The sequence below is a fragment of the Salmo trutta genome, chromosome 3 (genome assembly GCF_901001165.1).
Source record: "Salmo trutta chromosome 3, fSalTru1.1, whole genome shotgun sequence".
Lineage (NCBI taxonomy): Eukaryota > Metazoa > Chordata > Actinopteri > Salmoniformes > Salmonidae > Salmo > Salmo trutta.
The window spans coordinates 38380862-38394624 of record NC_042959.1 but is presented as its reverse complement, the minus strand read 5'-3'; the positions used below and the strand labels follow the sequence as shown (position 1 = coordinate 38394624).

At 39.3% G+C, this 13763-nt stretch overlaps 2 protein-coding genes across 5 annotated transcripts in view; both read left to right on the top strand.

Annotated features, from left to right (window-relative positions):
* The window catches only part of LOC115174944 (mitogen-activated protein kinase kinase kinase kinase 4), a 57722-nt gene extending 54733 nt beyond the window's left edge, over positions 1-2989 (top strand). For all 4 annotated transcript variants that reach the window (XM_029734023.1, XM_029734014.1, XM_029734004.1 and 1 more), the window contains one exon: positions 76-2989. In XM_029734023.1, coding sequence (XP_029589883.1) covers positions 76-159 — 84 coding nt within the window. In that variant the 3' untranslated portion in view covers positions 160-2989. The remainder of the gene's footprint in view (positions 1-75) is intronic.
* Positions 2990-3777: 788 nt separating this feature from the next.
* The window catches only part of LOC115174939 (palladin), a 30740-nt gene continuing 20754 nt past the window's right edge, over positions 3778-13763 (top strand). Inside the window, exons 1-3 of the mRNA XM_029733981.1 lie at positions 3778-3847; positions 12883-12942; positions 13153-13300. Of these exons, the coding sequence (XP_029589841.1) occupies positions 12935-12942; positions 13153-13300 (156 nt within the window). The 5' untranslated portion in view covers positions 3778-3847; positions 12883-12934. The remainder of the gene's footprint in view (positions 3848-12882; positions 12943-13152; positions 13301-13763) is intronic.

Below are 13763 nucleotides of genomic sequence, written 5' to 3'. Positions count from 1 at the left end.
CATAGTATTGTAGGTGTTGAATATTATACTGGAAGTTGTAAATGTTTAACTGCTTCATCTATTTTCTGTGTGAAGGTGTTCTTTGCCTCAGTGCAGTCAGGTGGCAGCAGCCAGATCTACTTCATGACACTGGGCCAAAACTCTCTGTTCAACTGGTGAGCTCTGGGGCCTGAAAACAACAAACATTCATACAGGGATCATCTCAGAAACAACATGAATTATGCTCAGATACAGTCCTCTTAAAAACTGAAGTTACACTTTAGTAATACAGCTACAAAACCCCATGCATATGAGGATACACCATTACCAATCAGCATTAATTTATTATTTTTGTGGCTAAGGCCAACACATTGGTTTTATGTTGGTTATTTCAAGTTTCTAGCTATAGTACTTAAGAAGTGAATATTGCGCCTTAATAGCCATACACAGGGCTTATTCTTTATGTTTTGAAATACATCGGCAACCTACGTTTGAATTCATATTGATCTCAATATCACATGGACTAAAAAGCACAATTGCTTCTTTGTTTATATCCAAAATGCATCAGAACGTTTTTTATTTAGTGAATGTTGGTATATTCATCATTGTATTATTAGCAAGTGCCATTGTTGGTGTTAAATCCTATTTACCATCCAGTATTATTTGCAAGTATTATGTGCTTTTAAAGTTGCACAGTCAAGTTGCACGTCAGGAAATTAAAATCAAATGTTCTTACTCCAAAGGGAGTGACAACACATAAGTCCCTTAATAATGAAGAGTGCATTAGAAAGACTACAGAGATTAGTGGGCTAGTAATCGTTTTTAAATGTAGACACTGATACTGCAAATTGCTTGTCCTTATTTCTCACTATTAAGTCCATTTACTGCCCTTGCAATTCCAATGGTGTATACTTAGTTTTACAGTCTCCACTTTCTAGTCGTAATTTAGATTACCAAATAGGCATTATATACCCTGTTGCATCTCTTGATATAAAACAGATCATGTTTTGCATTAAGTCGTTTTTAAGAGGAAGAAGAAAAGGAACATGATGTTGACCTCGTGCTATATAGGTATTTTTGTACGTAAGTGGATGTACATATTATTTGCACTGTTTTATAGATATTTTATATCCACTGGTCATCTCTATGTACAGGTTAATGGATTTGCAAATGATCTAGCCCTTTGCACTATGACCACTTTTGTAAATGTTCAATGTAAAATGCTTTATTGTCACCGTGTAATACATTTGAAGTCCTTTTGAAGTCCTTTATTTACAAAATTTGATAGCGTCACATTAAACAGAGATTGCATCTGATTTAGATCAAGCTAAATCTTCTATTTAATACGTCATGATCTGAAAATGATGTTATAACAGCAATAGGCTTTTAACTCTTTAAATTATAAAATATATACTCTTTTGTAAAAAATGTTTGTTAAAGGACATTGAAATAATTGATCTGTACCACAAATGTGAAATGTAAACTCAAATCAATTGTATTTTTTTCCAGTTTTATTTTGTTTTGCTTTTTTGCTTCTTTTTTTGCCACCAAATGGAGCTCAACATTTTCATTTCAAATCCAGTTTGGACAATTATGGTTACTTTATCTTCATGATAGAAATACTGCAGCTGGTTCTGTATGCATATTTTCAACTGAAAATGAACTTTTTCAAGGGACAGTTTGATATGATGTTGTTATTTTGTTGTTACCAAAAAGCATCTCATATTTTTATGTAAGCATTCACTCATGAGGTGTATTCAACTGACAATATATTTAGGTTAGAAGGAATAGCCAGTTAGGTACTGTTTCACATAGCAATTATTTGAATGTATATTTACCCTATAATGATTTCCATGAAGTTTCCATGAACTAATGCTTTCATTGTCATTGGTCTAATTCGCAGATTTGTTTTTAACTTACATTCTGACTGAGATTTGTGTTCAAGGCAAAGTGGTAATGAATCAATCAAATTGAGTTTTGACTAAATGTTTTTATTAATAGATCGGCTTTAATTAAGTATTTTTGAAAATAGTAACAGAGCACTCAGTTGATATCTTATTCATTTGGCATGTATGATGCAAATGTTATAATTTGTCAATTTCAAATAAGAGATTGAATGGGTAGATTTAAACCATTTAAACTTTTTATCCTGAACTTACATTTGAACAAGTTTTTCCTGTTTTTTTATGCCTAAGTAGAACTTGTGACAGTGAGTCACTATATTGTCCATTTGTAAACTGTTGGTAATTATTTCTATAAAAAACAGGGATTTTAAGCAAAAGTTGTGATATCAGACATGTTACTGAGTTAAATAATAGTTTATCAACAGACAGTTATATTGCAGTTGAGGATTGTGAGTCATAGCACTCACTGTGTCATTTCCCCTCCTATCCACCCCCATATTTCAGGAAGTGCTCTTGTATGAAATCATGGGTTTGCTTGTCCTATTGAGAGGTGTGTACTGTAGGAAGGACTGAGGAGGTTGATGATGATGTGTGTCAGGTGTGTGTCGTGTAGCTGTGAAGATTCCTCTCTGCTTTATATGATGCAGAGCAAATTTAGTTTTTGTTCTCGGGAATTTGAGTAAGATGGAGAAAGAATTCCGAAAGGTTTTTGATGTTGAGTGTCGTTGACGGTTATATGAGATTTTATTGAATAGACTGGTAGACCAATCAGTCTTGATCCATTTTCCCCTACAATATATATATATATATAGTGTAAAAAAAATAATAGAATAAAGTTGACCAATTTATATTGATAAATATCCACAAAATATATTGTTTCCTTACCTGTTATTTTTCCATTTTGTTTTTGAAATTGTATTGCAATATCATTTGTATTTTATTTTGTCCTTTCTTTTGTCTTACTTTTGCTTTATTTTTGCACTGGAACTTTCTTATCATTTTACAGCATGTACTGTATACTCAACCCGTGAAATTAATTAGTAACACTAATTGAGGTGTTATTATATAAAAAAAACTGTTGAACAATAAAAGATGTAGACAAATTATTGTGATGTTCAGTGGTTATTTGAATAACATTGGAACAATATCAACTTACCAAAACTATACAAAAACGATACATTTGGAGGTAGTCTAGGACTATGTCATTCTTATGGTTATACTTTAAGAACAGCACCTAAGAGTACGGAAGAGGTTGTTTCAGTGGACCGACCTTTTAACGCTCCCAAGTTATTAATGTCACACAACACCTGTGCCAGTCAGTGATCGAGCTGGGAGCTGAAACAGGAAACATGGGTTTCATCTTCACCCAGAACTAAGTCTGACTGGCACCATAGTAATAGGAACTTCCACACAAGAGCTATTTCTTACATATGATGCATTCCACCTGCACATGCTGATTCAAGCCTTCCATTTAATTTTCACATGCTTACAGTATTCCTGTATCTGCTGAAGCAGTCACAGTGTTTGGGCAACGTGCTAGCTAGGGGCTGGTCTATATTTGCGGGTCAGAGTGTTTAGTTCTCTGGTTAACTGTAGAGTCAGCTGTGTCAGATGGAAGGGAAGTAACCTGAGACGGGCCCTAGCTCACTTCCTCAACCACCTCCCTCCTCAGGCTCAGTCAGACACTGCTATAGTGGAGCTGGTGGCTCTCAGTCCCAGCCACTGCCATGGCTGCCTCCCCCCACCTAACACTCCCCCTGACACCACCCACCCACCCCCCTCCCGCCTGGATACCACCCCTGTAGATGACAGTTGAGTGGTGCTCAGAGAAGGACCCTCTGCGCCCCCTTGGTGAGCAGGGAAGAGAGAGCCAGGGAGAGGAGCAGAGAGAACCGTTTGTCCCTGCCTGTCTCACACAGTACAGTCATCACCCATTGGACTAGTAGCTGCACAGTGGTCCACTGGTAAGGTCTCTGCATGGTGTGGGACTTTTTATTTTCCCCAGAGGAACAATTAGTTGGGTGGTCTAGGGGTCAGGTGTTGGTACAGCTTAGGTTCATCTGGCTTATGTCACTGGATCCTTACTCAAAATATGTCCTGGTTTGTGTTCAGCTGTTGACTATGCATAAAGCTGTAAAGCTATCTATCTCTTAACAACTTTAAATGGAAGGTACATTTGCATGTTTATCTACTGTATCAATCAAATATGAAATCTTAGCCTGGAAGTCATGTCAAATTTGAATGACTTAACTGTTTTGTTTTGTGATCAAACCGTATAAGCTGGCAAATAAAAAAGTTGTGTGGTGAAAAATGTGTTGCATTTGCTGGGATTTAACTTTGGAACTGCAAAAGTGTGTCAATTATATAGTGTGCAGCGGGGTGAGCCAGCTTGGCATTCCAGGGTGCAGTTGGGGATGATGGAAGGGGCCAGGATGGGGAGGGGGGGTGGGGGGCTTGGCCAGGCCAAACATCCTTCTGCGATGCACTCTGCAAACTGAGAGCTCTGATTGGCCCCCGGGGATCATGTGCGCCTCGCTCTAAATTGGTCCACCTGTAAGACAATTCCGAGACCTGTTGGAATTGTTGACTTGTGCAATGGTTTGATGATTAGAACCAAGTCAGTCAACAAATATTCAATTATAGCCCACGAGTGTTTCACAATATCAGTTGTAGCAGTTGGCTGTATGTACAAACTTTACTAGTATATAAGTGGCCTTGTGCAACCTAAACATGTCAGGAGTCTGATAACTTGCAAATCTTTTGATATCTTTTCAACAAGAGAAGCCCCAGAATGTCACATGACAAAATTTGCTGACTTATTTATTGGAGACGTCCCCTCCAGTAATTCTACTTTGAGATTTGGGGTTTTGAAGTCGTTCAGTTTGGTTGATAAACAATTGCATTACTGTAGACCTGGGTCACTAACTGGCATTCTGAACATATTTATTCTCACCAGGTGTTATCTGGTATTTTGACCTCGCTTTAGTTCATTGGAATATGGGCTTGACATGACCATATCAGTGTGTTAAAGCCTGGATCACTACACTGTCTGATGATCCCTCTAAATAACTACCTTAATAAGATTCCAGCATCCTGCCCAGTACAAAGGCTCATGCTGGACATAAGCTGCGGTATCATTACTGAGTTGTGTTGTGATGGTTGGGATGGAATGTACTCCATGACTGGACATTGATATGTGTCGGTATTAGAGAGGTAGCTGCAGTACAAACAGAAGGCTCCTATGGTGGCATACTGATGGATACAGGGTCATTCCTACAATGCGGTGCCTTTTCTGTCCTCAGGAAATATCACTTTATTGTAAAATTCCGAAAGGCTTTAAATATAAGGTCAGGTGTCCTTTACCTTAAAAACATTAAAATATGGATCTTGAAAGGGAATTTAAGCATTTTAAACACTTTTTTTTCAGTGGATGTAGGCATTTTTGCAATGTTCCTGGGAGTTATTCATCAAATTCCACGATAAATTATAAGCCATAAAATAATCAAATGTTTAAATATTACATTTTTTTTGTCCTCGTTAAATTCTCTCTCATCAATAACTTTTTTTTCATGATTATTGTATTTATTATTATTTTATTTCAGATTGTCTGTGTGTCCCTGATATCACTTTCTACCCTGTTAGTGTGTTGTTATTCTCCATTTAAGAAAACAACCCCTTCCTACAATGGCACCACATTCAGGAAGTGTCATAATTTATTTGGTTGGAAAACAATGGTGCAAAGCTAAATAAATATAAACACTCAGTTTTATCTATTTTTCCACCCTCTTAGGCTGTTATAGAGAACATTTTTTTAAATTGAAATGTTAAAATATGTTTGATAGAGAAGTTAAAATTCTGTTCAAGTGTTCACCATTATGCTAGCTCAATCTTTCTCACTCACAGAACTATGGCTAATTTAGGCTCAAAATGTCCACTCTGTTAGGTGTTCCACCCTGTTAGGTGGTGCTCTGAACAGGTTTTGAACAGGTTGGAAAATGAACACACACTTTTTTTTTCTGTGTCTGAGCTTGACCAAAAGTTACAAGTCCAAAATGCACCACATTGTAGGAATGACCCGACTACAGTGGGAGATTATAGTATGTTCCTCCTTCCAAAACTGGCTGTTCAGTTTGGCAATCCTAATAACAATTTTTGGTAACACTTTACTTGACACCCAGCGTCACGGTCATAACCATGCCATAATATGTCATAACAGCTGACACAACTTGTCAAAACCTGTCATAATATGGCCATAACACTAATGTGTTGTGACCACATTATGACACGTTATGACAAATTATGTTAGCTGTTATAACATATTATGGCATGGTTATGACTGTGTCATAACGTGTTATGACGCTGGGTGTCAAGTAAAGTGTTACCCAATTTTCTACACATGATTTGAAAGTGGCTTACTGTTAATTATACTGTATAAAGCTGAAATAAGACCTTAGCAAAGAGACGCTCATTGCTTGTGCCTGTCGTTTCAGAGGGCATGCATGGATATTGAGACTGGCCTTGTTTATGCCTCTAAACACTCCAAAGCTGTCAGATGTCAGCTGCTGTGCCTCTCTGGTAATGTGTAGAGGAAGGTGTGAATTAGAGGCCTGTATTTTCATGTTCCCTCCTTTGCATTTACTCTTACTCCCTTTAATTTACTCCCTTCTTATATTTATGGAAGCCCCCCCCCCAATACTTATAGGATATGCGGGAATGAGCTACCATATATATATATTCCCTCCTTTTATAAAAAGTGGGGTTGTTGTTTCCTGTGATGAGGATATGGAATGTGTTTGGAATGGATGTGTTGTTTAAGAGGACAATGCGAGCTGAGCAAACGAGGGGATGACCAGGGTGAATATGTGAATTAAACCCACTGTCGACTTGGGACCGCACTTTGGCTCCAGTGGACATTCCAGGCCAGGCCAGTGGGGGAAGATTTATCTTACGCCACGTGTTTCTAAATCCAACGCACAGAAGGCGAAAAACAAAATTAGATTGTGGCTTAGCTCGGGTTTCCTCTCGTCCAGAAGCTCTACTCTAGCTAGTAGCTAGCCAGTCCTCCAGGCTCAGGGTGGGCGCTGAAAGGTGGTAGAGGCCCAGTCACTGGATCTCCTGCAGGGCACACTGAGAATATCATGCTGGCCTGCTGAGTGAAAGCAACGCACAGTATCATTTGCATGTCTCAAACAAGCCCCCTTGTTATGTAGTTGAATTAAAATGATGTTGAATATAATAATTAACTACATTCATAAATCTGACTTCATTATTATGTGAATAAATGCAACAGGCCCTGTGCATCTCTGGAGGATCTAGTCAAGGTAGCGAGCCTTGCATCACTAGTATGACTGTAATGAACGTGTCTATCTTGCACCGTTATGCAATTATTAAGAGATACAAACAGCTAATCCTGGCGACCAATGTTCTTGCAATAATTTATTGAGTCAAGTACACCAGGGATGCCAAGGTGGAACCCAAGCATATACAGTGCATTCGGAAAGTATTCAGACCCTACGTTACAGCCTTATTCTAAAATTGATTAAATCGTTTTTTTCCTCATCAATCTAAACACAATACCCCACAGCCAGAAGAGGGCTGGCCACCCCTCAGAGCCTGGTTCCTCTCTAGGTTTCTTCCTAGGTTCCTGCCTTTCTAGGGAGTTTTTCCTAGCCACCGTGCTTCTACGTATATCTGCATTGCTTGCTGTTTGGGGTTTTAGGCTGGGTTTCTGTATAGCACTTTGTGACATCGGCTGATGTAAAAAGGGCTTCATAAATACATTTGATTGATTGATTGATTGATAATGCCAAAGCAAAAACGGGTTTTTAGAAATGTTCGCAAATGTGCACTACCGTTCAAAATTTTGGGGTCACTTAGAAATGTCCTTGTTTTTGAAAGAAAAGCAATTCTTTTGTCCATTAAAATAACATCAAATTGATCAGAAATATAGTGTAGACATTGTTAATTTTGTAAATTACTATTGTAGCTGGAAATGGCAGATTGTTTATGGAATATCTACATATGCGTACAGGCCCATTATCAGCAACCATCGCTCCTGTGTTCCAATGGCACATGGTGTTAGCTAATCCAAGTTTATAATTTTAAAAAGGCTAATTGATCATTAGAAAACCCTTTTGCAATTATTTTAGCACAGCTGAAAACTGTTGTCCTGATTAAAGAAGCAATAAAACTGGCCTTCTTTAGGCTAGTTGAGTATCTGGAGCATCAGCATTTGTGGGTTCGATTACAGGCTCAAAATGGCCAGAAACAAAGTACTTTCTTCTGAAACTCGTCAGTCTATTCTTGTCCTGAGAAATGAAGGCTATTCCATGCGAGAAATTGCCAAGAAACTGAAGATCTCGTACAACGCTATGTACTACTCCCTTCACAGAACAGCTCAAACGGGCTCTAACCATGTCACGTCCTGGCCAGTATAAGGGTTAATTAGTATTGTAGTTTGGTCAGGACGTGACAGAGGGTATTTGTTTTATGTGGTTCGGGGTGGTGTGTTGTTGTTGAAGGGGCATTTGGTTTAAGTATTCAGGGGTTTTTTGGGCACTGTTTGGTTTTTTGGTTTTCTGGTATTCTATGTTTAGTCTAGTATGTCTGTTTCTATGTTTGGTTAATTGGGGTTGGGACTCTCAGTTGAAGGCAGGTGTTGTCTATCTGCCTTTGATTGAGAGTCCCATATATTAGGGTGTGTTTGTGTTTGTTATTTGTGGGTGATTGTTCTGTGTGTAAGCCTTATGCTTTGCCAGACTGTTTTGTCGATCGTTATTTCTGTTTTGTTATTTTTGTACGTTCATTTTGTAGCTAATAAAAGTCGAAATGAGCATACACATACCTGCTGCGTTTTGGTCCTCCTTCACCGACGACAACCGTGACAAACCAGAATAGAAAGAGGAGTGGGAGGCCCCGGTGCACAACTGAGCAAGAGGACAAGTAGATGAGAGTGTCTAGTTTGAGAAACAAACGCCTCACAAGTCCTCAACTGGCAACTTCATTAAATAGTACCCGCAAAACACCAGTCTCAATGTCAACAGTGAAGAGGCGACTCCGGGATGCTTCTGGAAGGTTTTGCAAGGTTCTCCCATCTCCACAGAGGAACTCTGGAGCTCTCTCAGAGTGACCATCGGGTTCTTGGTCACCTCCCTGACCAAGGCCCTTCTCACTCAGTTTGGCCGGGTGGCCAGCTCTAGGAAAAGTCTTGGTGGTTCCAAACTTCTTCCATTTAAGAATGATGGAGGCCACTGTGTTCTTGGGGACCTTCAATGCTGCAGAAATGTTTCGGTACCCTTCTCCAGATCTGTGCCTCGACACAATCCTGTCTCGGAGCTCTACGGACAATTCCTTCGACCTCATGGCTTGGTTTTTTACTCTGACATGCACTGTCAACTGTGGGACTTTATATAGACAAGTGCATTTCCAAATCATGCCCAATTTAATTTACCACAGTTGGACTCCAATCAAGTTGTAGAAACATCTCAAGGATGATCAATGGGAACAGGATGCACTTGAGCTTAGTTTGCAAAAATTAAACCTGTTTTCACATTGACATTATGGGGTATTGTGTGTAGACTGATGAGAGACTTAAAAAAAAACACATTTTAGAATAAGGCTGTAATGTAACAAAATGTGGAAACTTGAAGGGGTCTGAATACTTTCCAAATGCACTGTACTATGTGTAGTGTAAATTATATTCACCAATAGATCTACTAAATTATGAACATATAGTCAGTCACAGAATTACTCTGTAAATTCAACTAATATGATTTGTTAGTTACAAAAGAATGAGTGTTTTACAACACTCAAACAATTACAGTGTACATGAAATACATTATACATTAGAGACTAAGACAGAGTAAATGACTATCAACTAAATAGGACTTAACGTGTGTGACATGCACAGGAGCTTGCTAACAAGTTCTCAGAAGTATGAGCAAATTCACTGTCCTTTTAACCAAATTCAAGCTTGAACTCATGCCCAGCCTGAATTCAACTTTCTTTGCACTTTGCTAGTTAAAACAATAAGTAGGAAAACACACCCAGATTGTAATCTAATCCAATGAATTTAAATGATAGGACCGCACCCCTGTGTCGCTCCTCTTTGAACCATCTGCAGTCCGACAAACTGAATAACACAGATCTCTGTAACACAGTTTCTCTGTAACAATAAATCCATAGCGCTTACAGTACAATAGAACATATCAAAATTCTTAGCTTTTTGTGAACTCCTAAAACAATCCAAACATGGCAATATAATTTACAGTAACAGTCATTTAGCTGATTCAAGTTTCATCAGTCCAGTGAGCGCAGGACATCCGTGGGAATGTTTCGTCCCCGAGATTGCCACAGATATGGTGTGGCTCTCTCCTGTGAGATGCAAATATATGGCCAGCCGTCTAAATAATGTATTGAGTCTTCATGCTGGGCCTCAGCGCCTGCAAGTCGCTAGTTGCGAGTATCACCTTCTCAAATTTTTCCACTACAGTTACATTTCACGCATCTGATACGTTGAGGAGATGAATCATCTGATCAGACTGGGTGGTCAAAAGCAGATCTCCCTGGTGACAGGGTGGGTTTCCCTCCTCACTCGATCGTATCAAGAGGTCCAGTATCGTTAAATGGAGCCTCTGTTTTAAGGGTCATATGTCACTTAAATCACATGAACAACATCATCTTGTCACACCTGCTCCTGCTCTCCCTCTCTGGCGCTCGAGGGCTCTAGGCTGCCCTTCATTACGCACACCTGACACCATCATTACGCACAGCAGTGCTCATTGTACTCACATGGACTCCTTCGCTTTGTTGATTGCCCCATCTATAACTGTCTGCTCCCCCATTTGTTCCTGGTGTCAGCATTGATGTCGTTATTTTGTCCCCTGTCCAGATGCTATTCCTGTCCTGTTTCATGTCTGTTATTTATTAAGTGTTCTCCCTGCACCTGCTTCCTGTCTCCAGCGTCGATCCTCACACATCTCCCTGGAATGTTGGGATTACCTCAGAAGGTTCCATGTACTTGTTTCCGTTTTCCTCACAATACCGTGACATGGTGGAGCACTTTTCTTGTTAGCCTAAATGTATCTGCTTTTCATTGTTAATTTAACCCTCCTGCTGTGTTCCGGTCGAATTGGACCGATTTACAAGTGAAAAATGTAGTTAATTTAATCTGATTGTCATAAGGTTCCATGACTTTGTCCACACAGGGCATCTGAATAAACAAAATACATTTAGATGATTTTCATAACATTTTGTGTGTTTTATTTAACTTTTGTACACCTGTGGTGTTCCGTGTCAAAAATGACCAGTCATTAGAAATGAATGGGTGAGACTATAATTAGTGTATAAAATTGAGTTCAGGTACATGCCCATTCATCAGATGGACACACTTCCTCTCCCAGACCCCCACATGCATGTATGTTTGAGCACACACACACACACACACACACACACACAAACCTCACTCCCCTTCTTGGCTTCCATAGCAATCTGCACAGGAACCTTTCCCCAATAGAATCTGGGAACTACACCTGTTGGCATTCACACAAACAATCGCAACATTGTTTCAATAATATATAGAACTTTTCTCGCAGCTCTGGTATATAAAGCTTTTTTGAGGCCTTGCTCACAATTCATTCTGTGGCAGCACAATGACCAAACGATATACTCTATGTGAGTCTCTTGATCATATCTTTGATCATGACACTGGTGAGGAGGAGAGTGTCCTTGTTAAACTTTGACACAAAGTAGCCTATGATAAATAGCACAATATGTTTCATCTGAGTATTTGTTATAGTCAAAATAATCCATACATTATGCTTTTTTTTAACTTTAAAACGAGTTGTATGAGCTAAAGTCAATGAGGCCTACAGTCCATAAATAGGAAATAGAAGTTCAAAACCTGTAATGTTCACAAGAACTTAAATTGATAAAAAGATCTAACACAACATTATGTTATAAAACATGTATTATTATGGATTTATAATCAGCTATAATGAGGCAGTCATTTTGGACCGAAGAACACAGAATTAATTAACATGAAACGAACACAACAGGAGGGTTAATAATTTTCTCTGTGGCAATCAGTAAATGTCTCATTGTCTTATGCTTGGCGTGGAAGACGAAAAAGAAAAAGAGAAGTGTATTTTGTGTTTCTTGTGTTATGCTTGTCCTCTTTCTCTTGGCAGTGTGTCTCTAAAGCAGTGATATGTGTTGTTGTTTTCATGCAAAGCATTTAGAAGTGTCATGTTGCTACTCTGATGAGTTGTGTGTGTGTGTGTGTGTGTGTGTGTGTGTGTGTGTGTGTGTGTGTGTGTGTGTGTGTGTGTGTGTGTGTGTGTGTGTGTGTGTGTGTGTGTGTGTGTGTGTGTGTGTGTGTGTGTGTGTGTATGGATTGTATCCATACTACACAGGAATAACCTGTAGTACCATATTTCTAGGGATTTCTGGGTTTCCTGGAATGAGCTGGTTCAGTCTACAGCACATGATTTACAAGCTGAGCTCCCGCTGTGTGTCAATGAGATCCCCTTTCTGTATAAATAGTCAGAGGCTCATGCCAGTATCCATCAGCAGGGTGATTCTGGGAGATTAAAGGAGATGAACAGTGCCTTTCTGGGGTAAGCAACATGAACTTCAGATGGATAGATTGTTATGTAACCTTTACCCACCGTGATGATCAGTCAGTCGTGAGCTTTTGAGGCAACACACACACACAGACAGACGGACGGACAGGCGGACGGACGGACAGACAGACAGACAGACAGGACACACACACATACAATTAAACTTGGCGTGTCACATCACAATGTTGAAGCAGGATCTCAAGGTGCAGTATCCTAAGATGTGTAAGATCCCATAGTGTACAGAAGCGTACAGTTGGTCTGATGGAGGGTTGAATCGTGTTAGCTTTAGGACCTATGGTGTATAGAATTAAATAATTATGTGGGTGTATAACACATATAAACATCTGCAGCTCATGCTCTCCCTCCCCTCTGTATAGAAATCAGCACCTATTGGACACAGCGACAATCCCCCTTGGAAAAGCCTGAAACATGGCACAGTAAGTTGGAAGGACATAATGACTAAAAGTTTTCAATGAAAACCAGTACATAATTGAACCTAAAATATTGAGAAATGTAAAATGACATGGGGTTGGACAACTGTGTGTGTGTGTGTGTGTGTGTGTGTGTGTGTGTGTGTGTGTGTGTGTGTGTGTGTGTGTGTGTGTGTGTGTGTGTGTGTGTGTGTGTGTGTGTGTGTGTGTGTGAAGCATCCAGAAGAAGACCAGTAGCATGTCCCTGACCATCTCCAGCTCCTCCAGAGCAATCTCTTCCTCCTCCTCTTCCTCTTCATCCACCTTGGTCCAGCAGCAGAGACACTCCAGCCTGGTGCAGCCCATCTGCATCAGCCCCCAGAGGGTACCTACCTGACACACACATGCACAAACACACACACACACAGACATACACACACGCACCATATTATAGCTGTGCTGATGATTCGCCCACCACACCTTCACTCACAACATACAATATATACATATTCATAACAAATATATATTTTATGTCATTAGTGAAAGTATTCACACCCCTTGACTTTTTCCACATTTTGTTGTGTTAGACCCTGAATTTAAAATGTATTAAATTGAGATTTTGTGTCACGGATCTACACACAATAACCCATAAAGTCAAAGTGTAATTTAGTTTTTATAATTTTTTACACATTAATTAAGGATCAGCCCCTTTTTTCAATTTTCGCCTAAAATGACATACCCAAATCTAACTGTGTGTAGCTCAGGACCTGAAGCAAGGATTTTTTTTTAATTGTACCTTTATTTAACTAGGCAAGTCAGTTAAGAACAAATTCTTATTTTCAATGACA